General features: G+C 47.7%; 1 protein-coding gene across 2 annotated transcripts in view; it reads left to right on the forward strand.

Moving 5' to 3' along the window:
- Nucleotides 1-793: 793 nt before the first annotated feature.
- Nucleotides 794-26231, forward strand: part of IL11 (interleukin 11) — a 36664-nt gene continuing 11226 nt past the window's right edge. Inside the window, exon 1 of one of the 2 annotated variants that reach the window (XM_069607021.1) lies at nucleotides 794-1171. In XM_069607021.1, coding sequence (XP_069463122.1) covers nucleotides 1165-1171 — 7 coding nt within the window. In that variant the 5' untranslated portion in view covers nucleotides 794-1164. Of the gene's footprint in view, nucleotides 1172-6464; nucleotides 6890-26231 lie in introns of those variants that run through there. The other variant, XM_069607020.1, reaches the window with a different exon arrangement.

Here is a 26231-nt window from a genome sequence, read left to right on the forward strand (position 1 = left end):
ATTTAGCATGTACTCCACACCTGGGCCTGCATGATGCCCTTATCTCGCGAGATGCTTCGCGTGCGTGTCACGCCTCAGGGATGAAAACTGCTGTGGAAAGGAAACTCCGTTTAGAGCAGATATGGCTCTGAAACCCCTGCAAGGGTGAAAACCTGATCTGCGTTTGACTGACTCGGCCCCAGCCCTATGTCCTGAGTCCCAGAGGCACACGTCTGTTGGAAAACGAGTTGATATTCCACGGGCAAGGCCAGCGCGCCCCTGTTACCCTCTTCCCAGACCATGCACATGTTTACCTGCTCTCTCTCTCTCTCGACTCTTCCCCCACCGGTAATAAAATATAAGTGTACGCTTGAAAAGAAACAGGGCAGTCAAAATATGAGCGGGATAACTGAAGAAAAGAGCACGAAGGCAGTAAAGAGCCGGCAGCATCGCCCCGAGAAGTGGCGAGGGGGGTGGAGGGGCTAAGCGTGACAGGGACGAGATAGGACCGTGTCCTCTCTGACCTCATCCGCTGCTCTCGCGGCCCCACGACCCCCCCGCCCAGAGTTTAAAGGGAGAGCAGAGAGACACTGACAGGCAAAGGAATTGCAAGAGAATGTGTCACAGTGTTTAATGCCGTGCCGCCCACTTTCAGGCAAATGTAAGTTTAAGGAAGGAGAGCTCTTTGGGCAAGGAGAGTTTTTTTTTTTTTCTCAATGGAAAAGATGTGACTCAAGATGTGTCATCTTTTAAAAAAACACACACATACACACACAGAGGACTTGCTTTCTTCTGGCACTTGTATATAAACCCCCAATATGTGGTGGTGTGAGTTCACATGCACACACACTCCCTGGCGAGAACACATTGGTTTGGCACTGGTGCCAGGGGTGGCTGCCTGTTTTTTTTGGGGGGTGCATTCATTCTACCTCAGAACCCAAACCTACTTAGGAAGGACCACAGGTGAAGCCAACCTGAACAGGCGGGAAAGTTGAACCAAGAGCCATCGAAAAGAGCAACTACCTCGTGCCCACCTACCCATCTATCGACCGACCACTCGCGGCTACCTTGGGGGTGACCACGAAATCCAAGGAGGTGTGCAGGCGAGCAGAGGGAGAGAAAACCAAACAAGAAGGAACCTCAGAGAAGCATCACATTTTTATATCCAAGGCATTACAGGAAAATATGAAAAGTAAGTTAAACTTTTTTCTTTTTTTCAAGAAATGTATCCCTTTCGTGTAAACACTTGCTCATTCACATGTTCGTGTCTTAGGTGATTTGCTTTCATTTCAAGACATGTGGCCACCCTTAGGGGTGTGTATAGCATTGGGGTTGGCTGAGCCCTCTAGGGGGAGGTGGGCCATGGTAGAGGGGTGCACGCATCCCAAATTGAGGGCGATACACCTTTTACCGTTTGGTCGATGCCTACATCTTATAGAATGGGGTATGAACCCCGAAAGCTCGGATTCTAAGGCCCACGGTAGATATCCATGCGCCCCTCTCCCCGCCCCCTCTCAGGTTCAAGTGGTAACATCAGTGACACTCGACGGGATTTTTTCCAAAAGTCCCGCCTCGGTGGTAAACTCCACTAAAGCCCTTTGGGCGGTGGGATGGGTGACAGGGGAAAGCGCGCCCCAAGGCGCGAGTCTCGCGCCCAACGAGCAAAGTGTGAGGTGACAGTCGCACTTCTCCCTCCAAGGCGTGCTGCTGCCAGAGATAAGCACGTGGGGGAGATACAGCACCCCCTGGCGTTCTAAGAAATCAAAATAAATAATATTTTCCACAAAGGGAGATAACGAGTGAATCAATAAAACCCCCATCCACCCCTCCCCCCCCCCGCCCCTGCCTCCCATCATCAACCCATATCACCGAGCAGGCTTTCTAGGGGGAATGTGTTTTCTAGCCCTGCATGTTATCACGAGCAGCGTTTTTTCAAAGTTTTTTTTTTTTTACTGTACTCGTGTGGGACCCACGCTGGTTTCCCATGACTCCGTGTGGTACTTCGATTCCCTTAAATGTGATACAGTGGCAGTAGATGTCTTCAGGAGGGCGAGGGGGGCTCTCATAAAACCAGCTCTCTTAACTGCATCTCGTAAACAGTGCCTGTTCCTCGCCCAGTAGGGTGCCAGGGAAGGGGGATGTTATTGTCCTTGGAACGCGTCGAAGGCAAATTGCAGCTTCTGTCTGTGTTTCCCTTCGTCTCTGAGCACACGCTGTTGCTACGAGCTCTATATTTTGGCAGATAAGGGAGCGAGGCACGTGGAGCGAGGCGCCGGCCCAGGATCACACAGTTTGGTCAAGAAGAAAAAAAAGGGATTGTAACTAAATTTTGCACAACTGAAACGTCGTCTGTTCTTTAAGAATATTTTCCAGAATTAAAATAGTCTTTATTTCGTTCCCACTTAAGGGGGGCATTCCAAGGGAATCACAAAGAATCGCCTGTTCCCGAAAGAATGTAGCAGGGGAGTGTTCAAGTAGAGGCTAATGGGAAGGGAAGGGTCTTGGGGCAGCGGTTGGTTCGTGGGAGGTGACTATTCTTATGCAAAGCAATGGTCTGATCCTAAGACCCTGAAAGGAGGAACGGTTTGATAATAAAACCTCATGAAAGGTGGTCTGATAAGAAGATCTCCTGGATTGGGGAATAGTCTGTTAGCTAGAACTGTTAAAAGGGACTTTTTTATATTAAGGACTCGTGGAAGGGGAATGATCTGAGAAGCAGGCATACATTAGGGAAATGCCTAATGATACAAACTCTTGGAAGGAGGGGAATACCTTGATCATATGAACTCATAGATTTAGGAATGGTATATAATAAAAGCTCTTGGAAGACACATGGTTCAATAATATGAACTCAGAGAGCGGGGAATTATCTGCCAATAAGAACTAATGGATTAGGCAATGGCATGATTGTAAGAATTTTAGGAAGGGTACAGTCCGATAACTTCTGATAATGGTCCGATAATAAGAACCCATATATTGGGAATGTTCCAGTAATGAGAACCTCTGAATGGGGGATGACAGATAATAAGAAACCCTGGATTGGGACTAATCAGATACTGTGAAAACATGGACAGGCGATGGTCAGATAATAAGAATCACTGGATTGGGAATGATCAGATACTGTGAACACATGGACAGGCGATGGTCAGATAATAAGAATCAGTGGATTGGGAATGATCAGATACTGTGAACACATGGACAGGCAATGGTCAGATAATAAGAATCAGTGGATTGGGAATGATCAGATACTGTGAACACATGGACAGGCAATGGTCAGATAATAAGAATCTGTGGATTGGGAATGATCAGATACTGTGAACACATGGACAGGCAATGGTCAGATAATAAGAATCAGTGGATTGGGAATGATCAGATACTGTGAACACATGGACAGGCAATGGTCAGATAATAAGAATCAGTGGATTGGGAATGATCAGATACTGTGAAAACGTGGACAGGCAATGGTCAGATAATAAGAATCAGTGGATTGGGAATGATCAGATACTGTGAACACGTGGACAGGCGATGGTCAGATAATAAGAATCAGTGGATTGGGAATGATCAGATACTGTGAACACATGGACAGGCAATGGTCAGATAATAAGAATCAGTGGATTGGGAATGATCAGATACTGTGAACACATGGACAGGCAATGGTCAGATAATAAGAATCAGTGGATTGGGAATGATCAGATACTGTGAAAACATGGACAGGCAATGTTCAGATAATAAGAATCTGTGGATTGGGAATGATCAGATACTGTGAACACGTGGACAGGCAATGGTCAGATAATAAGAATCAGTGGATTGGGAATGATCAGATACTGTGAACACGTGGACAGGCAATGGTCAGATAATAAGAATCTGTGGATTGGGAATGATCAGATACTGTGAACACATGGACAGGCAATGGTCAGATAATAAGAATCAGTGGATTGGGAATGATCAGATACTGTGAACACGTGGACAGGCAATGGTCAGATAATAAGAATCAGTAGATTGGGAATGATCAGATACTGTGAACACATGGACAGGCAATGGTCAGATAATAAGAATCAGTGTATTGGGAATGATCAGATACTGTGAACACATGGGCAGGCAATGGTCAGATAATAAGAATCAGTGGATTGGGAATGATCAGATACTGTGAACACATGGGCAGGCAATGGTCAGATAATAAGAATCTGTGGATTGGGAATGATCAGATACTGTGAACACATGGGCAGGCAATGGTCAGATAATAAGAATCTGTGGATTGGGAATGATCAGATACTGTGAACACATGGGCAGGCAATGGTCAGATAATAAGAATATGTGGATTGGAATGATCAGATACTGTGAACACATGGACAGGCAATGGTCAGATAATAAGAATATGTGGATTGGAATGATCAGATACTGTGAACACGTGGACAGGCAATGGTCAGATAATAAGAATCTGTGGATTGGGAATGATCAGATACTGTGAACACATGGGCAGGCAATGGTCAGATAATAAGAATATGTGGATTGGAATGATCAGATACTGTGAACACGTGGACAGGCAATGGTCAGATAATAAGAATCTGTGGATTGGAATGATCAGATACTGTGAACACATGGACAGGCAATGGTCAGATAATAAGAATCTGTGGATTTGGAATGATCAGATACTGTGAACACATGGGCAGGCAATGGTCAGATAATAGGAATCTGTGGATTGGGAATATCCTAACAGGGCCTCTTAAAAGAGGTGCTTTATTGAATGAGAGTTTACACGAGGGCGATCTTTCTGTAGCAAAACATCGCAAAAAGAATGTCCAACGGCAACCCTGTGAATGTTGTTCTTGCAAGAGACCCTAGAAGTGGAATGGGCTACCACAGGTCCACAGTGCCAAAATGTTCTGTTGGCAAGAGTGCTCCCGGGCAGAATGTTCTCAGGGTGAGAACTCTTGCAAGAGACCTGCTCTTGGGATTTGAGCGCTTGGTAGTGGTATTTTCTTCCGAGGGGTTATACAAGAAGATTCCGCTGACGCCAGTTCATAGGCTGGGACTGTGCTTATAGAAAGGCAGTTTAGAAGGAAAATATTCTCATCACAGAGCTGTTCTTAAAATACATGTTTACAGAAGATGATGTTTCTCCAGCAACAGCTCCTGCAAAGGTACTTTCATAATCGAGCAAGGCATAAAAGTCGACTGTTCTCGTAGAACTTTCGGAAAAGGACGCACTCACAACAGAAGCCTTTTTCGAAGAGTGTTGCCTCTGTAAATTTCAACACCCAAAAGTGGCGAGGGTTTCTAAATTCAGGTATTAAAGCAGCTTTTCTTTGCGGCTAGGCTGGCAAACCCGTGCACAGAGTGCAAGAAAAGAAAGCAGTTCAGGAAAACATTATTGGTCGAGGCGAAGCACGGCGCAGAGGAAAAGCTGGAGACCAATTGGGGTCTGTGGTCGAGGGCCACGTGCTTGGAGCCAGGCCTAGCCTTCTTCTTCGGCCGCTGGTTTATGTGCGTGGTTTTCTTTTTGCTCGCTGTGAAAAGGTTGCCGAACAAGAGTTCATTATAAGCGGGGTACCCTGAAAACAGATGCCCTTAACGAGGGGCCTAGTGTGTGAGAGAGATTTGTAATAAGGGTGAGGTTTTAATGGCAGGCTTTCACAGGGGATTGTTCTCCCGACAGTAGGGCTTAGAAAGGGAATGTTCTTATGAGAGGAGTTCGCACGAGGTCACCTTGCCCCTACAGGAGCCGCCATTGTGTGGGCCATGTTTTATTGCGTATGGTGTTAATAAGGGTAATCCCGCCATAACGTCAGTTTGAATTAGGGTGGAGAGTGTCAGAACACTGGAGACTGTTCCTCTGAGGGCGACGTCAGGTGACGCATTGAGCCTTGACGTCGCAGTCATTCGATGGCTTCAGGCACTAGGCAACTAACTTTGAGGCATGGCGCCCTACACGTTTGCTCCAGCATGCCACCCCGGAGACGAATGGGACTTTAATATGCATGTGTTAGCGAATTGATGTGGCCTTCATGAGCAATGCGAGCACGTTAGAGATATTTAGTTATTAACATTTATAAAGCGTGCAGCAGCCCTGAGACATCGTGGCAATCTTACAAAGATATTTGCTGGTTACAGAAGAAAAAAAGAAAACAAGATAAAGTCAATGGGCTTTAGTCTGCGGAAATCGCAGGAGTAACTGTTGAGTTTGACTTGCTGGAGTTTTCATTTGTGACCTGCCAATCACACACACGCACGCACGGACGCACATCAGTGTAACGGGTCCTCGGAGCCCTAAGAAGCCTTGCTTGACTTGGATGGAACGTGTGAGCTGCAGCGGGGTGCATGCAGCTCTTTGCATGAAGGCCTGAACACATTGACCAATCATTCATGCCGGGCTTGAAAACTGTGACCTACTGATTGGATACACACCACTGCCGTGTGCACTCAACGCACTGAATATATTACTGAAATCGAAACTTGTAATCAGAAATTTGTGCAACACAGACATGTGCTATAGGCACTCCAATGATAGTGACTTGCACGCGGGGCACACTCTTGTGCAGAGGTGTTGGGACTGAAGCCCGTGGACCTCACGTCAAATATCCCTGCAGCCGAGGGTGGGTTAAGCCGTGAATCACACCTTTCACCTGCAAGCTACACGCAGGCCTCTGCTGCGGGCACTCGGTGTGCTTCGCTATCACGGAGTCATCTCGCTCCCTTGGCAGCACCGCGGCATCTCGCCCCCTCTGCGTTGCTGCCTCACGCCTGGGCATGCCTCTTCAGGGGTGCCTGCACAGCTCCCAGACTCTCTGCTTCGCGTGGCCGGCCACTTTCTGCCGTGTACTGACGTCCCGCCCGGAGCCTTCAGTGTATCCGCGTGTGAGCTGCCTGCGCCCGCCCGACGTCTCCCAGCCCTGGCGGGGCCCAGTGGGCGGTGAGTGCGGTCATTTCTCCCGTGGTTGTCCTAGGAGACTGCAACATTGTCATTGTGGTTTCTCAAGGGTAAAAGTTCCCATACTGTAAGGCCTTTATTTCTGTTATGATGGTGGTGATGGAATTTGGCTGTTGTGGAGAAAAGGGAACCACCTCGGATTGTTTGCTTCTCTCCAACCCGTCGCTCCCTCCTCTGTCGCTCTCTCTCGCTCTCTCTCTCCAGCTCTCTCTCTGTCTCTCTCACCACCCCGCCTCTTTCGCTTTTCCGCTTTCCTCTCTCCATCGCTGTCTCCTTCTCTCAGACCCACTGAAAAAAGAGCGTTTATTTTTAAACACACCTTTATCTTCCTTCATTCCCCATTTCTCCTGTGCACTCTTCTCTTTCTTCCTGTTACTCTCAATCACCAACTCTCGCCTCCGGCCCGTCCCGACCCTCAGTCTACCAAATCAACTCACCCTCGGTCCGGGCCTCGGACCTTACTCGCCTCTAAAGCCCCCCCCCCCTCTCTCTCTCTCTCTCTCTCTCTCTCTCTCTCTCTCTCTCTCCACCTCCCTCTCTCTCTCTCTCTCTCTCTCTCTCTCTCTCTCCCTCTTTCTTTCTCTCTCTCTCTACCTCCCCCCTCTCTCTCTCTCTCTCCCTCCCTCTCTCTCTCTCTTTCTCTGTCGCATCTACTAGAATGATCTCCTTACACCAATTTCCCCCATCGCTTCTTGCTCCAGAACTTTGTAGGTTTAGGGGGCTGGCAAACTTGAAAAACTTTGCAGCCAAACAAATGTATGCATTCCCAATGACAGTCGACAACATCTGACTTCACCCCCTGCCTGCCCCCCCGCCCCCCAACTCCCGGAGAACCGGCAGCTTCAGAGGTGTGTCAGAATGTAGGAAAAGAGAGGGGGGTCTCTCCCTTGTTATAGTGCTGAGTGTGAGTGGTCTCCCCCTGGGTAGAGTCTATGAGAAGAGGGGGTGTAGGAGGCGACGGGTGGCTCCCTGGCTACAGTGTATGAGGTGAGGGCGTCTCACCCCGGTTATAGTGGAGATGAAAAGTCACTCCATGGGTTCAGTGTGTGCGGGGCAGCGTCTCTCCTTGATTACACTGTGTAAGGGGCAAGTTCGTACCTCCAATGACACCATCTACCTATTATAGTAGTGTGCGTGATCACATGGGGTCAAGTAAATACTAAGTATATGCAGTGCCAGACACTATTTACTAGCTGTGGGTAGAATGGGTAGGTTGGGTTCCATTTTCAGCCACTGTGTGTAGCCTGCCTCCCGCCGCCAGTGGTTCGCTTGTTTGCCAGTTCTACTGAGTTTTTACACCTCATGTAGGCAAGAGCTTTGGACCAAGGAAACGCCTGGGGAGCACAGCGGATGCTGGGGTACAAAGAGGTGCATATCTCCGAGGAGGAGGCATCATCTGGGGAATTGAGTGTAGTTCTAGAGTCTTGCTTCAATTTCTGGTAGTCATTTCTGGAGTATTTAGCACAGAGCTGGGGGGTTACGTCTCTAGTATTGTGTCAACTTCTGGAGGCCTTTTCTGGAGCTTTGTGCTTAGTCTTGGTGGGCACAGCTGGAGGACTGTGTCCAGTTCTGGAGGACTTCTCAGGGGTACGGTGCCCATTTCTGGACGCTACATCTGACATATGTTATCAATTCTTGGAAGTGTTTCTGGAGTCTTGTGTGAAGTTATGAGTGCCACACCACAAGTATTGGGTCAGTTCTGTGGGCACACCCGGAGTACTTTGTCAACTCCTGGAATTATAACCTGGAGTATTTTGTGTAATTCTGCCACAGCTGGAGCCCTGTGACCATTTCTGGATGCTAAATGTGCAGGTTTGTATTCGCTTCTAGAAGCTGATCTTGAGTACGGTGGCACATTTTTGGATCCACATTAGAGCCTGTGTAATGTACTGGAGGCCTTATTTGGAGTTCTGTGTGCACTTCTGGAGTATTGTGCCCATTCCCGAAGGCCACCTCTGGAGTATTGTGTCAACTTCAGGAGGCATTACCCTGGTTATTGTTTGCAGTAACAGGTGTGACACTTGGATTACCGTGTCACTTCTGGAGGCCACAGATGTATTTAGGCCAATTACTATATTTATTTATTTAGGTGGTTTGGTGAACACTGCATGGAATATGGCAGCCATACAAAGACGATCTCTGCGAGTCCAGCAAAGGGCGACCCGAATCACACATGGTTAAACAACCAGTCTTTGAGAAACGGACTCAAGAGTACCAGCATGAATGCACGGTGTCCAGCTAATGACAGGAGTTACGGGCTGGGAGAGCGATGGGAAAGAAACAGGGCTTTCAAATCACAAAGCTCCAGTAAACAAGCTGCAGTTTGTGCGGCCTCTTCCCCAGCCCTCCCAACACTTCGTAGACATTGGCCTACCCTGTGCTCTCCATTGGGAGGACAGCCCACCTCCATCCCGTGTACTCCCCGGAGGAGGCCATCCATCGCCTCAAAACAGTAGGATTCGTGATGTGATTGCTGTCAAGAATTGTAAGCTGAGTTTTATAGGAGTGTTAAAACTGGCAGTAGAGTTACGGCCGTGGCATGCGCATAGTAGCTTTTTTCTTGTACTGTTTTTACAGCCAGATGTAAAAATCCCAGATGTGCTTGTCCTGAGGCCGAGGTTCCAGTATTCTGCAATGGTTGCAACTTGGTGCCATTTTCAAAGCGCTTGTTTGCAGTGTTTTTGTGTACAGGGATCAGGCTGCCTCTTTGGTCAGCTTCGACTTTAGTAGATATTAGGCAGGTTCTAGTTCACGCTCCAGTCACGATTACTGGGTTCGCTGTTACAAGTTATAAACTCTTATTCAGGTGGCCACTGCTAGACGGCTCTCATAATGTTCCCAGCCTCGCTGTTATAATGTCCTCGCCCCTTATTCCGCTGGCCACTGTTTCAGGCCCCCCAAACTGTTCCTGGATTTGCAATTACAAGCGCCCCCCCCTCCCACCTTATTCCAGGGCTTACTGATGCAGATCACACATGCCTATCCAGGATTCACTGTTACAACACCTCCTCCCTCCCACCCCCACCCCCCCACACTTATCTGTTTTAGGTCTCCCATGCTGTTCCTGGGTTCACCAATACAACCCACTCCCCAAAATTCCAATGCTCACGGTTGCAGGTCTCCCACGCTCTACCTGTGCTCAGTATTATATACTTCTTTTTTTATTCCATTGCACATTGTTGCAGGTCCCCCATTCTGCTCCTGGGTTCACTGTTGCAAGGTTCCAGCCTTATTCTGGTGCACACTGGTGCAGGATTTTCATGTTGTTCCTGGAATCACTGTTACAAGGTTCCCTCTGTATACTGGTGCACACCGGTGCAGGATTTACATTTAGTTCCTGGGTTCATTGTTACAAGGTTTCACCCACTTATTCTGGTGCACACTGTTGCTAGATTTGCATAGTCTTACTAGGTTCACTGTTACAAGGTTCCTTCTTTATTCTAGTGCACAATGCTGCATGATTTGCATGCATTTCCTGGGTTCATTGTTACAAGTTTCCCTCCTTATTCTGGTGCGCACTGTTGCAGGTTTTGCATGCTGTTCCTGGGTTCACTGTTACAAGGATGGACCTACTTAATTTGGTGCATACTTTTGCAGGATGTGCATGTTGTTAAAAGGTTCCCCCTCCTTGTTCGTGTGCGCACTGGTGCAGGATTTGCATGCTGTTTGGGTACAGGGGTATAAGGAACCCTATTATTCCTGGTCTTGCATCTATCTACAGTAGTACCATGCTTTTCCTGGATTCACTATTACAAGGTTCCCCCTTATTCTGGTGCTTGTTGTTTCAGGGCTCACTTGATGTTTCTGTATTCACCATACCATGACGCCCCTTGTTCCGGTGCTCAGTCTGGCAAGGCTCCCATGCAATTTCTCTGTATTAGTGATGTACATTCCCCTCGCTATTCTTCTTGAACTATTACACTGTTCCGTCACTAGTGCAAAGTTCACTGTAACAAGAGCCCTCGTTGCACTAAGCTTAACGGCTATTTTTAATGTATGTCTATGACATGGTTTCTTAAACTCTTAAATACACGTAGTAATTATTCTGGCATCCCTCTGTTGGGGCGGGGGGCTGCTCATTATTGCAGTGTTGCTTCACTATTTCGGTTGCACTATTTTAAGGATCTCCTGTTATTGGCAGTGCTCACCTTCAACACCGTCCTCTGGATTACAGATCTCACTATAGCAGGATTCCTTCACCGCTCTTCCTAACTCCTGGGTTCACTATTGCACCCGCCCTTACTATTCAAGGTTTCACTATTATAAGGTCCCCTTGCTGTTACACTTCTACGATTACCAGGACCCTTACTACCCCATGATACACTGATTGTGAGTTTCACTATTTGGCCACTAGGTTAATACTTTAGAGTTCACTATTACAAAGTGCCCTCACACTGATCCAGAGTCCAACATTACAAACTTCCCCCACTCGTACACGGTTCACTATTCCAAACTCCCCCCACTGTTACAGAGTTCACTATTCCAAATTCCCCCCCACTGTTACAGAGTTCACTATTCCAAACTCCAACACTGTTACAAAGTTCCCGATTCCAAACTCCCCCCACTGTTACAGAGTTCCCTATTCCAAACTCCCCCCACTGTTACAGAGTTCACTATTCTAAACTCCCCCCACTGTTACAGAGTTCCCTATTCCAAAGTTGCCTCACTGTTACAGAGTCAAATATTACAATGTCCCCTCATTAATACAATGTCGCTTTGGGGACTCTTGGGTCAAGTCAACCAAACTGGGTAGGCCCTGCCAAAGGAAACGTACTGTCGCTTCCCACCGCACAAGGCATTTCAGCCTAAACACCAAACAATCTACGCAACATCAGCATAAGGATCCCCCTTCCCGATCATTAACCCGACTGAAACTCTCCATATTCGTGCAAACACACCACACACCTTCCAGGTGCAACCCCCATGCATGACTATCACAAAACCAACCCTAAAACCATACAGCAAAACGCACAACACCTCCAAGAACTCATGCACAGCATCAATTCCAACCCTACACCACCGGCACACAAAACAACCAATACACACTCACTCACACCCAAACGCCCTCCAACTCATACCACCTGGAGACAACCCCAACACCCAGCCACCGGTTTTCTTAGCTAAAACGACCAATAGAACAGCAACAGCGATCTTGTGCTCTCCCTCGACACCTACTAATAAACCAACTGCTCCCCTTCTTTCAGACCTTCCAGAGCGCCTGGAGAACATGAAAATGGCAGTGGTTGCGCTGTAAGTCACATTAACGCAACATAACGTGGCAATAGCTTCAGGATTTCAAAGCACCCTTTTGTCCAGAGTTTCTCTGTGTTGAGTGTCTCTCCCCTTCCAGGGTGTACTATGCTATAGCTGAATCATAGCTCAGTGTCCAGAAGGAGGCCTCGCCTCAATACTTTAGACTTTCATTCACACAGATTCACCCCACAGATCCGGCCATGTGCCACTACTGCAGGGTGGCCCCACGACCCCCACTGATGCAGCCCTTCTGAGACCATTCCCTGCCTCTCCATCTTCCCAGGGTCACAGTTAGGGGGCTTTTCACAGTGCTGTATTTACTCCCATAATGACTCTTACTATGAAATGACATTACCTCACTATGAGGACTAATAACACAATGCTGCCACTCTTTCCGCCTTCTACACATTATCTCTCAATTCTAAGGTGCGCTCCATCACGGCTAACCTACTATTCCAGGGTGAACCCCTAGAGCGTCTAGTGTTCAATGTTTCATAACACCTTAATAAAGGGACGGGCACACGTCTCGGCAAGTAGTCAGATTGCCCGTCAGCTCAGTGTATCGTGGGCAAAAGGCTGGTGGGCCACGCAGAGCCCCCCTTCGACATTGTAGGTCATGTCCTTGTTTCCCTGCAAGCCTGTCAAACATGACCAAGTAGGCGCAAACTCTTCCCCTTCCCTTCATCAGGACCCTCCGGGCCAGGGTCGTTATCTGATTTAACAAGGTTGTTGCAGCCATTACCGAGCTTAGAAGATATTATTTTCCTGCCTGCCTGCCCCCGTTTGTTTTTATGGCCGGGATTCTTTATGAGTGAAGGCCTCTCGTCACTCACTTTAACAGTGTCTACTGCTGCAGGATAAACAGCCGGAGGCTTTATATGAGGCCGAGCCCAGGCACCAGAATGGCCGACTCCCATAGAGCAGGCTCGTAACTGGAGACACATAGAGCCTCGTTTTTTGGATTTCAGTTGGAGGCATGTTTTATTGAGTCTCTCTGCTTAGGTTGCTGTCTCCAAGTTGGGGAACGCGTTCACGCATGCGCCTTGGCCAGATCCAACCTTGCTACTGAGCCAGTGGCATCTCAGGTCAACGCTGTTTAGAACAAGTGGTCGCTCAGCCTCCATCTCAAGTCTCCAGGATCCTGGCCACTGCCTCCTCGCATAGACTAGAATGAGAAACGTGTCACTACAACGTCTGAATTGCTAGGGGCTGAAGGCCGACCACCAAGAGATTCACTTGGTCACATAGTTCTCCCCAAACTCCCTCCTGATTTAGTGGTAAGTAAGGACACTATTTTATACTAAAAGACATTCAACCCCGTCCATCTTAACCTTTGGTGGATGGCATCCTGGCCCCCAACACCATGGCCCTCATTATAACGTAACCAGCACCTTTTCCGTATCGGCTCACTTCGAGTCTGCCGGTAGTGGCTGTGAACTACTGGTAGGCTGGACCTGCCGTTGTTCCAGCCCCTACCGGCAGATTGCTTACTGAAACACTGGCACAGTGCTTCAGGGTTCCCATTCCCATGTAGACGGGAATGGGAACTTACTGTTCCTTCACCGTCTGTGATATCCAGGTGGCTTTGGGATATCAGTCATAAGAAATGGTAAGACGAGTCTGCTGGTAACCCGCCGGTAACACCAGCAGGGTACGGGCAGACTCGTAATGAGGGCCCATGTCATAGAAAGGACATGTTCAGATAACCTAATAGCTGCCACACCACTGTCTATAGCAAGCGCTAATCCACCAGACCGATGCATCGAGTGCAGCAGACGTTCAGGTTTTTGAGAGTTCATTAATGGCGGCCTTTTTGGCAACTGCATAGGGGCGAACCAGGCCTATAGTCCCAGAATCATTATGATATGATAAGTCATTTATAAGGCGCCTGTACACATGTGCCTGTATTGGCTTTCATGGATCAGTGATATCTGACTCTTGGTGGCAAATTTCCCCAATTTAAGTGAAACAACATTACAACTCCAAGATGCACTCATTTTTTTATTGAACCCTCAGAACTGCACTCTAGTGATCTTATAGGCATTGAGTTCAACTGATAACCATGCACAGTGTATTTGCAGCAAGGCTTAAAACCAGCACAGGTGTGTTTTCTAAGGAGTAGATGGTTTACTACATGGAAGAAGAATAGCGCCCATTACTAGGCCTGCAATTGGGTGAAGCTTTTGCCTCTCTGAGCTCTGTGCACACCCAGTGTCCCCTGCACACTCATGCTGCACTCTTCTATGCTTTCCCCGGTACAGTGCACTTCTGCGGCGGGGTCGGCTCGGGACAAAAACATAGTCCTGCACATCTAAATAAAGCATCCCACATTCAGCAACTGCAATTTGTGACGTTTTGTGTCAGTATGAGTGGTACACAAAGGTCCATTATTGTGTAAAATGACCCACTGCGTAGAAATCAAAGTGGGCCACATTGGCTTAGACAACAGGCCCACACCAGTTCTTTCCGGGGCTTTGCCCTATGGCGGGAAAACCAAGTCTACTCTGCGAGAATACCCCCATGCACATGCACGCACACACACAACTTCTTTTCTGAGACAGGGGCTACACAACTGCCCACGCTTGCACCCCTTATTAGAAGTGCAAGGCTGGAACAGAGAGGTTCTGCTTCTCCCCGCCCCTGCATCCAGCCCTACAGATAAAGGGTGTATCGGCCACTTCTACTCCCTAAACATAGGTAAATACTCCCATAAAATAAAAATAGGGAGTAAAAATACTCCCAACAAAAAACAGGGGATAGATGTGTAGGACCTTGTGCCACTGCTTTTACCCAAACAGCTCCATGGACGTGTTTGGACCAGTTGTACATGCAGTACAAGGCTCTGAAACACTTGTGTACGAGCGCGATAGAAATAAAATGCCATTACTATTATTGCTGCCTGTTCGGAAGACGTAAACATGCATATTTTAATGTACATGCATACCTAGGTACAAAGGAATAATGATTACAGAAAAATGCTCTCTGTTAAAACATTTTTACTCGCTTATAAAATACTCCCATTGGGAAATGGACTTACATTTTTACTCCCCAAAAAAATCATTTTACTCCCAACTTTCAAAATTAGAGAATAAAATACTTCTGCTTTTTCTTATCTCGAGCACTGCCTGCATCAGTGCCCGGAATGCTCCGGATTGTGCAAAATAGTTCTGTACCTTTTCACCAGGCTCGGACTGGCCTATAGGGCAATAGGGCAATGACCGAAGTGCAGGCCCAACATGCTAGTGCGGGCCAGTATTGTTGGTTAAACTGGGCACTTTTTTTACAAAGTGGGCCAGTTTGATAAGTTACTACATTGTGCAACTAGTATTTTTGACTAGCATTATTGAACAAATATAGTCTTTAAAATTAAAATACACAATTTGCAACACATTTTACGAAAAAACTCTGCCTTGGTTGCCACTCAAACAGTCTGTCACAGAAGGACTTATTTGCCATTTGCGACCGCCAGCTTCTTTTTCATTGGTGCCCGAGGCAATGGTATGCCCCAGTCCGACCTTGCTCCTCACATCTACGTGGTGCAGTTCAGTCCACCATATGCACCAGTACAGCACCCTTCAGAGTATACAGGGGGCCACAGCAGCACCCTCGGAATGATCTGACTGGTGTGCTGTACGTAGTTCTGGTACTGCTCACATCTGGGCGATTGAATGAGGTCCTTAGCTCCGCACCCGTGCAGCAAACTTCTGCGTTTAGTGGGGGTGCGGGTTTATGGGGTAACGTGCTGGTCTTGGAAGCAAGACCATGCAGAGCAATAGCGGTTCGAGACCTGGATCCGTGCTTAGAAACCAAACTCCAGTATGGTATTAGGCGCGCTATAAAAAAAATGAATTAAATAAATAAATGAATGAAATCCTCCTGTGCAAGCAGTATCTGGCCGCCGGTCCAGTGGCAGCATGTGCAGGCTGGAAGAATGGTGCATTGAGCCTGGGCTGTCTCAGCCTTTCTCCTGCTCCGGCTCTTTCCATAAACCGTTTGACTTCATCCAGACTCGCCTCCCTGGAAAGCATGAGCACCAGTCTTTCCGAATTTCATTTTCCCTCTCTCACCTCCTCTGCAATTCACCCCTTTCATTCATCCGTGACGCCCTCTCATTCTGCACCACTTCCACCGGCTATTCATCTCTACCCACCTCTGTGCGTCCACTCTCATCAAATACTCCTGTCCTCCTTTACTGGCATGTTGCTATGTTATGCTGTGCCAGGGTATGCTCTTCAATGGCACATATTGCATATTATGCTTTGCTACAATATGCTATGTTATACTGTGCTGTGCCATGACATGCTGTATGGTGTAATTCTATGTCATGCCATGGCTGGCACTGCTATGCTTTGCTGCACTATGTTATACCGTGTTATGCCAATTCTATGTTATGCCATGGCTAGCCCTGCTATACTTTGCTGCACTATGCTATACCGTGCTAGGCCATGACATGATGTGTGGTGTAATTCTATGTTATGCCATGGCTGGCACTGCTTTGCTTTGCTACACTATGATATACCGTGCTAGGCCATGAGATGATGTGTGGTGTAATTCTATGTTATGCCATGGCTGGCACTGCTTTGCTTTGCTACACTATGATATACCGTGCTAGGCCATGACATGCTGTGTGGTGTAATTCTATGTTATGCCATGGCTGGCACTGCTATGCTTTGCTGCACTATGCTATACCGTGTTATGCCATGACATGCTTTGTGGTGTAATTCTATGTTATGCTATCTTACACTATGTTATACCGTGTTATGCCACAACATGGTGTGTGGTTCAATTCTATGTTATGCCATGGCCGGCACTGCTTTGCTTTGCTACACTATGATATACCGTGCTAGGCCATGATATGCTATGCAATGTAATTCTATGTTATGCAATACCTAGCAAGGTTAAGCTTTGCTATAGTATGCCATGTTATACCGTTATATGTTATGACAAGGTGCGTAATGTTATTCTCGGCTATGCCATGTGCACACCTTCACCTTTCCCTCCTTTTCCCTGGGTTTGTTCTTTCCCTTTCTCCCTCTCGCCGCCCCCATCTTCTCACATTACCTCTCCAGCCTTTCCACTTCCCCATCTTTTCCTGCTGCACTCTGTCCCCTCTGCACTCTGTTTCTCCCCTCTGACGCTGTGTCCTTCTCCTGCTTCCTTATCCTCGGCACTATCCCTCGCTCTCTCGCCCTCTCTCTACGACGCTCTCTCTTTCTGTCCGCCCCCAAGAACCCTCTCGCAGCGGCTTCGCTGGGTCCGCCTCCCTCTCTCGTTTCTGGGCGCTCCCAGCGAGGGCATCCTTTGTGCCTGCAGCCTGGGACTGTCGCTGAGGTCGCTTGAATGTTATCCCACGACTATGGCCATCTTGTGCTGTCTCCCACTACTGCTAGGCTACCCACCCTGCCCGATGACTCCCTCGTGGGCATTCCCACACTGGCAAGGGCATTGCATGCGTTGCTCGCAATGCCCCGCAGGCCGGAAGCGGTCTAAGGAGGAGGGCTGGCTGGTTGGGCCATGTGGGACCCGGGAGATGTCCTGACACGCTGAGAATGGCCGGAAGGGCCTGGGGCGAAGCCAATCACAAGTCAGGTAGAGCCTGCTGCGCCCGATCCTCGCCGTTTCCCTCTTCTTCACACGCAATCGCATGCACCCCAGCCCTATCAGCCCCCATGCCTCTCAGCAGACACCAGACAGCTCCCAAAGTAAAGCCAAACTCAGTGGTCCTCATTTTATCATCCTCACAAGGTTCCAGCTACCTGCATTCTTTGTTCAGCGGGCTGTTAAACACATCACAACCATGTCCAGTGGCTTTTCATGGTGAAGCACTATACGGAAACTGCTTGTGTTTAGTGCTGAACCTTGATTGTGATATGCAGGTGCCCTTATCTCTTATCTACGTCTGTTATTGAAGCTTTTTCTCGGTTACTCCTGGTACTGCATGCTTTTTTTGCTCTCTCTTGTGTGCAGGATTTATAGTGTGTGAACCTAGCTGGGAAGCTTCCGAGCGCTGTATATAGTATTCGTAATAATAATGTAATTACATGAAGTGCTAGAGTTTCATAGTGGCAATTGGTAAGATAGCTCGGTGAGTTGAGAGCTCACTGCTGAGATCTGTATGTGATTTGCAGGTTCGAATCCTGGCAAGGGCAAATCAGCCTTTCATCATTCCGAGGTCCATAAATGAGTACCAGCTCCAGTTGGGGATAATTGCATATAAATATGTTCCATGTACAGCACTTTGGCGAAAGCCCTATATAAACAACAAATCATTGTGAAAGATAAACTTCATTTCATTGATATAAGGCTGAGTTGGCCCAGACACACTTTCACCTATTACCTACAGCAGTGCTTTAAGTGGGCCGGGGCCTCGGCCCCGGCAGTCTCCAAAAAGTGAGGCTGAGCCGGGGCCCTGCCGGAGCCCTCCGGTCCCACCAATTGACGGCGGGTCATTGTTCCGCCACGGCTACAGCCTCGATGGGAGATGAGCCAGCTGTCATCAAGGCAGGCAGCTGTGACTGACAGAAGTGCAGGGCAGTCACAGCTTCGCTCAAACAAGTTTTTTGTTTACAGTTGTTACGCTTTTTCTAGACGAAAGAATCGAAAAAGCATCTCATGCACGTCACGCAATGACACATCAAGAGCGGGCACGCAGCCCCGCACCCTGCGGCACAGGCTTATCCGGGTTCAGACGTGGCCGAGGAATGTCCTCAGTGTCACCTGCGTCTTTACTCGGCAGTGGCTTCAACCCTCCTACAATGTGACCCCCGTCCCCTGGCAGACTTTTTGCATCCTCGCGCCTGCCTCGTGGCTTCCACAATACCCCCACAAATCAGCACTCGTGTTACAGAAACTTTACACCGGTACTAGAGCAAATAGCACAAATGCAAAAATGGCTCTGGTCCCAAAAACCTATTCTTTCAATGCACGTTTGCACCAGTGCAAAGGGCTACGACTAAGACAAACATTGCCCTAGTGCCCTATTGGTACTTTCACCAGTGCAAAATGTCTACTGTTGGAAGCCCGGATCCCGCAAACCTAAACATGAGAAGGGTAGAGATTTGTGTGTCTTGACTGAGAGGGGTGCAGGGTTTTGAAGGGAAATTGAGTGTGAAAAGTTACTCTGAAAAACGAAACTGTAGCAAAGCAAGAAAGAGCGACTGCAAAGAACACAAACTGCCTTCGGAATGAGGACAGCGCTCCCTGGTTTAAGCGCTTTTAGGGGGTTGCAGTGAGCAAATGTGATTCGAGACATCACAACAAGCTGTGAGCTCATTGAAGATCGAGCGCTAGCTCCGGTGAGAGGCAGTTGGTATCCCTGTGTCTGGTAAGCCACGTACGGAGGCGCCTAGATGCCGTCGGGCTTGGAGCGCTATATAAATGGCTAAATAAATAAATGTGTGACCTAGCTTCTTGTTGGCATTAGGATGTGTTTGGGCGACATCCACGGCTGGTGAATGGCGGCCTAGTCTACCATCAATGCCACAAATGACCGAAGGGTGAGCAGACCCCTGGGGCAACCCTACAGCTATGGTTCTTCACCTATGCAAGCATTCTCACTGCTACATGGTAGCCAACAGTGGGCTCGGGAAAGAGATCACCGGGGAAAAACAGTCCAGAATATCGGTGCCAAACAAGGCTTTTCTAGCCTGGCTTCAATCCGTGGGTGTTACTTAAGGAGACACGGGGTAGCAATGGCTACCCTTATGACCGGTGCTGGCATTGGTCCAGATCTTCCTGGATCCAGCTCTCCAATCCAGGGAATTCAATTTGCACTCTAGATTTATTTTAGAATGCTTGGATTGCTTTAAGCTATCCTGCTGTACGCTCGGGTTTAATATGTGACCGGGGGCCGGATGTGATCCGTGGTCGCTAGGAGCAGGGGCCAGACACTGCCCCAAGACACCACTTGAAGGTGCACTGTACCGGACATATTGAAGTGCCTCTTTTTAGGTTTAAAGGGTGTGCACATTTTCTACTTTGCTGGCAATATCATAAGAAACGGGGCAATTTTCCAGGTGTTCACGATCAATCTTTGGAGGGGCTGAGAGGAAAAAATCCCCCTCCCTATGCCCCCCTCTCTACTGCCGCTGGTGCCTGGTGTGATCCCCAGGGGAAAAAATCAATTTCCAGCAGTGCTTTTGAGGAGCCCGCCTTCCCATTGGCAACTCTGCATCACTTCCCATTGGAACATTCTAGCTACTTGCAATTCAAAAGGAAAACACCTGTGAACTGGTTGTTTGAGCCTGTTACAAAGTAGCTTTAATGCATATGCGTCTGTCCTGAAGCGCACATGAAAGAAAAAGATTTTTTTTTTAAACGGCCCATAACAAATTATCAATAAAATTAAACAAATGATGAAATGGCCACACTTTAGTACCTGGATTAGAGGTGTTGTGACTGGTCTGAATGAGTCCTGCTGCACACCCTGGGCTGTCTCGGAGAGAGTGTTCTGCTTTGAGATTAGCTTTCACGATAAGTACCGACATCCTCTTATGCAACCCCACGTCACCTACAATGAAACAATATCTTACCTCTGCCAACCTGGCCAACCCTCTTTTAATTGGAGCCCGAGACCTTCCACAAGAGCCCACATCTTCCCATGAGTACACGGTTCTTCCCACACACTTCCTGTCACAAGGAGGCATTTGCTCCAACAGCACCTTTAGACCCAAGAGTGAGCGATCACCAGCAAGGTAGCACACATCCTTACACAAGGCCGCAATTCTTCGTACAAAAACACAGTAGACACTACATGCACAAAAGCACAATTACTCAGAAAAAAAGACTGGCTGTCTGTGCCCTGTGCAAAATGACTTGCGAGACTCGGCAACGCCGAGCTCTCGTGAGATCTCGTGAGAAGCACGGAAGGCGCCGGAAGTGGTAGCTGCGACAATACGGGCCAGAGAGCAACAGAGCAGAAGCAGCTGCCGGCGCTCATCCTGCTTTAGGCACTGGCCACCCCCCCACACCCCGTCCAGCACCCAGAGACTATATAAACCCAGGAGACTTGGACAGCTGAGACAGTGGAGTAAACTGTCACTGTGAAGTTACTGTATATATGCTGTTATGTGTTTACAACACTGAAGTCAAGATTACTACCCAGTTCAAGGCCTGATTACTTTAAAACACCATGGCACATTTATTCAGCATAAAAAGACTTTAAAAAAAGGAGAGCATTTAATCACAGAGGAGAATAATCTCGCAAGCCTCCTGCACAACAAGTACACTTCTTCCTTCAAAACACCCTTCCACGCACAGTTCGTCTCACAACAGTACCCTTCATAAAACGTCCCCTAGCAGACAGCACGAGCTACTGCGCACAGTCTCTTAAGGCTTCCCCCAAAGTGCACACAGCATCCCACAAGACTTCCTTCTGCAGAATATACTGACTCCCACAAGACTTCCTCCGACAAACTACACTCTGTAAAGTGCACACAGCATCCCACAAGACTTCCTCCTGCAGAATATACTGACTCCCACAATACTTCCTCCGACAAACTACACTCTGTAAAGTGCACACAGCATCCCACAAGACTTCCTCCTGCAGAATATACTGACTCCCACAAGACTTCCTCCGACAAACTACACTATGTAAAGTGCACACAGCATCTCACACGACCTCCTCCTGCAGAGCACACGGACTCCCACAAGAGTTCCTCCAACTAACCACACTCTATTAAGTGCACACTGCGCTCCATCAACTTCCACCTGCAAAGCACCGTGACTCCCACTAAACTTCCTCTAACAATCTACAATCTATTAAGTGCACACAAGACTTCCTGCTGCAGAGCATACTAGCTCACACAAGAATTCCTCCACACTCTATTAAGTGTGCAGAGCATCCCACATAGCCCCCTCCCGCAGAGCACACTGACTCAGACAAGTCTTTCTCGAAAAAACTACACTCTACTAAGTGCACACTGCAAAAACCACAACTTTCACCTTCAGAGCACACTTACTCCCACAAGACTTCCTTAAAAAAACTACAATCTATCTAGGGGTCTACAACCTAACAATTTTCCAGTTATTTTGGACTCCGACGCCCATGATCCATCTCCATTGATTAGACCGGCGAAGGCTGCTGAAAGTCGTAGTGAAAATATTTGGAGAGCCAACTGTTGCATACCCTTACTTAATAAGTGCACACTGCACGCCACACGACTTTAACCTGCAGAGCACCCTGAAGCTCCACAAGGGTTCCTTCAACAAACTACACTCACTCCTACTGACTTCCTTCACATTCTAAACTATTACGTTGACACAACATCTCACATAACTTCCTCCTAGAGAGCACACTGATTCCCACAAGAATTCCTCCAACAAACCCCAATCTATTAAGTGCACACTGCATAACGGCTTCCACCTGCAGGGCACATTGACTCCCATAAGACTTCCACAGACAAAGTGCACTCTCTTAAGTGCTGTGCACACTGCATCCCACACGACTTCCACTATACTTTTTTCAACAAACTGCCCTCTGGACAGTGTCCACAACCTGTGATTTTCTAAAGTTTTGGACTATGACTCCCATGATCCCACACCATTGACTTTACTGGCGAGGGCTGGTGAGAGTTGTAGTTCGAAACATCGTGAGAGCCAAAGATTGCTGACCTCTGCTCTATTAAGTGCACATTGCACCCCACACGACTTGCTCCTGCAGTGCACACTGACTACCAGAAAATTTCCACAACAGACTTTTCCTCCCACAAGTCTTAGTCTAAAAAGCACACTCACTGCAATTAGAATATCTTGTGCAGAAGGCATATGTTACTTCTATACCGTTCGCCACTCGACTCCCCTCATTGTCACCTCCAACCACTTCACTTATCCCACAGAGCAATATGTCATCTCTCTACATTTTCGGCCATCTAGTATGCCCCCCATTTAAAAACTTTCTGTCAGAAGAACACGCGTTAGGAATTGACGGTGCGCCCACAAAAATCCCCACCCAGAATCCCTAACTCATTCTGCGAGGCATGCTTTACTGCAAAATGGCAACATCTGATGGTCACCAAAGGGACAACCGGTTCCAAGGCTTTGCAGGAAGCCGCCTGCTCTGTGATACAATGTGTATTTTTGTTTCTGTGAGTGTGACAGCTCACCCAGCACTTCCCGTATCTCAGGTGCTGCTGGAGCACACGACCAACTGCAAACCTCAGAAAATGCAACTTTTTACAACGTGTTCCACGTGACGAAGAGCACCGTTGCGATTCACCAAGACATTATATTTTGGGGGCCTAGATGGCGAGCCTGTCGGTGTTGGCATGGACTCTTGTCACTTTGGGGCCTCAGAAAGTGGGATGCAGGGGTTTGTGCCGTAGAAGGAAGAGAGCAAAGTTGGAGTAATCATTAATACAGGGGTGCTGATGTGTGTGTTGCAGGGTGAGATCTCTGGGTGGTTGAGTTGCTTCCAACTCTGTAGAAATGTGAGGCCTAGCGATGTCGTTTATTTACCTCACCATTTTGTCCAGCTTGCCTTGCAGACTAAACTGGGACACATTATTAGTACATGGATGGTTATTGATCTCTCAGCCAATCAGAATGTTTGGAGTGCAGTCAATAACTATTGGTATTGACTGCATTCTGAACATTCGGTCTTCAGAAGCAGACAGGGAAACAATAATACAATTTCCAGGCAAGATTTTTTTCAAAAAATCTATCCCTCCATGGGAGGACCTTTTGTTGCTGCAACATGCTATTTAGCACACAAAAGAGAAAGCTAAAACATTGGAAAATGCTTTCCTTCCTTATAGAGAAACCTCGTACATGACATCTGATTCATGCTAATTTTAAACCTGTTCCAGGTTATCCAAGTTGCAATTAAAATGTTTCAATTATGAAGACAACCATGTTATTTAAATACCACAAAATAAAACCACAATTCATTTACTAACTCTTTCTATTGACTTTACTCACTCTTAATTACTGTAAGTAATTTTTAATTTCACCATCAAAACTCCAAAACATGGATTGCTACTACAACGGCTAATAGCCTTATGGACCGCGGGAGTTATCATTATCGCTTAGGATAATGGCCCTTTCCCGATTTAGGACCCTCGGCTTCACCTCGCCTATAACTTGGTGGCGGGTCATTATCCTTCGATAATGACCACTTCCTGGATCTAAGAGGCTGTAGTATTAGACATGGTCTATTACATTGACCATTTCATAGAAACAGACACTATGTGTCTCTTAACAATTAAATTAGGTGTGTTTCTCTATGTTACTCATTTGATCGCTTTCCTGAGGATGTGCAGTTTGAACCGGCCCTGCCACATTCTGAAGCTATAACCCTCGGGTTACCCATCTACCTAGTGGCCTCATGCGACACTCACACAGGCCAGCCTTACTGTAAAGTAGCATTGGCAAGATGGTGATTCGGTGTCACATACTTTACTGGGAAAGCAAAACTACAGGTCTCAGATCGCCACGTGGTGTAGACTAAAAAGAGAGGGCTGGAGGAATGGGTCACGTGTGGCAACGGACAAGACACATCCAACTGGGCAATGTAGTACCAGTCCCACTTGCCAATTCTGAGCCTTTCACAAAATAACAATAAAGAGGACCCTGAACCATGGCCTGCAGTAGAATTCTTGGGCCACTGACAAAGTTCTAGGTACGTGGCGGGATTCCCGAGAAGCTATGTTTAATCGTTTTGTGGCAATAATCGGTTTTATTCCTGGCTCATTTCCCTGCGAAAAAAACAAAAATACTGCTGCCCTTTTCTGTCTCCCTGCCAAGCCTTGTTGCGTTTTGCTGCCTGGAAGAAGTGTCAGAGGAGGGTGGGGTGGGGGAGGGCAGAGGGGAAGAATGGAGCCACGCGGACAAAGTGAAGTAAGCCCTCCCCACTCGCAGTGTGCTAGTTACTGTGCAAAAAGCGCGGGCCTTGCACAGGCTGGACCGTGTGATTTCCGTTCCGCGAGCACGCTTGTGGGAACCCCGCCATGTCCTGGCAGGGACCAGCTCGGCTCCGGCTAGGAATGGGGGAGGGGCTGTGAGACTCAGACATGAACATGAACCTGAGCTGAACTTATCCGACAATGATCCAGTGGCTGCAGAAAACGGGGACTACGCGCGGACCTGCGCAGGAGAAAACAGTAGTCTCGTTTCATTCCTTGACAACATTCTTTCACATTAAGAGCTGCCCAAACACTTCTTTTTGCGAAGGTAATAAGGGAGACTGGGAATTTTGGAGCACATCTTAGTGTCATCTCTTGCTATTTTCTGTGGGCGGGGGGGCAGACATAAAAAACTGTGGTCCTGCACCGTTAAGGAAAGCCTGTATTCGGTTCAGAGGTGAACAGGCTGACTGACGTCTTTGAAACGCAGGTTGGGCTGGGGCAATGTCAGATTTCTTTGCATTCAAATACCTCTTTTGGGGACGAAGAGTATTGTCTGACTTAGTGGGAGGATGGTACCTTTAAGCAGGGATGTCATTTCACCAAAAGGCCAGGGGTAGCGGAAGTGACACCAAATGACCCTTGACCTCTGACATCACAGGAAGTGATGTCATTTGTACCCACCCCAAAGTGACATCACAGGAAGCGATGGAACACAACCTTTTACCCCTCGACAAAACAGGAAGTGGCATCACATAGCATTGTTTCAAAGTACAGTACGAAAAATATGGTTACGATATCACTGTAAAGTGATATACATTTCATACAGGAATGGATCACCATATGTATCGTTAATATCAGTGCGTGTAGGCCCATATTACCAAATCACTTTGAATGCAAGCAGACGTCCAAGGCCAAACGATAGTGGTGTGTTATTATATAGCACTTATGCTTAAGCGCTTCATATAGAACAAATATACATATAATGTCACCCAACCTGTATTGGTACTCATTTATCAAACTCAGCAGGATGAAAGGCTGAGTTGACCTTGCTGGGAGTCGAGCCTGCCACCTGCAGATCACACACACATTGCAGCAGCCAGCACGCTACCCACTGAGCTATTTTACCGGCTGTAGCTATCAGAAAACCAGCCACTCCAGAAACAGAGTATCACGCTGCTGGCCAAAGCCCATGAGCCTCAATCTAAAAAAAAAGAAATCATTTTTATTTA

This window comes from Ambystoma mexicanum, chromosome 1p (assembly GCF_040938575.1).
Source record: "Ambystoma mexicanum isolate Mex_15411 chromosome 1p, UKY_AmexF1_1, whole genome shotgun sequence".
Lineage (NCBI taxonomy): Eukaryota > Metazoa > Chordata > Amphibia > Caudata > Ambystomatidae > Ambystoma > Ambystoma mexicanum.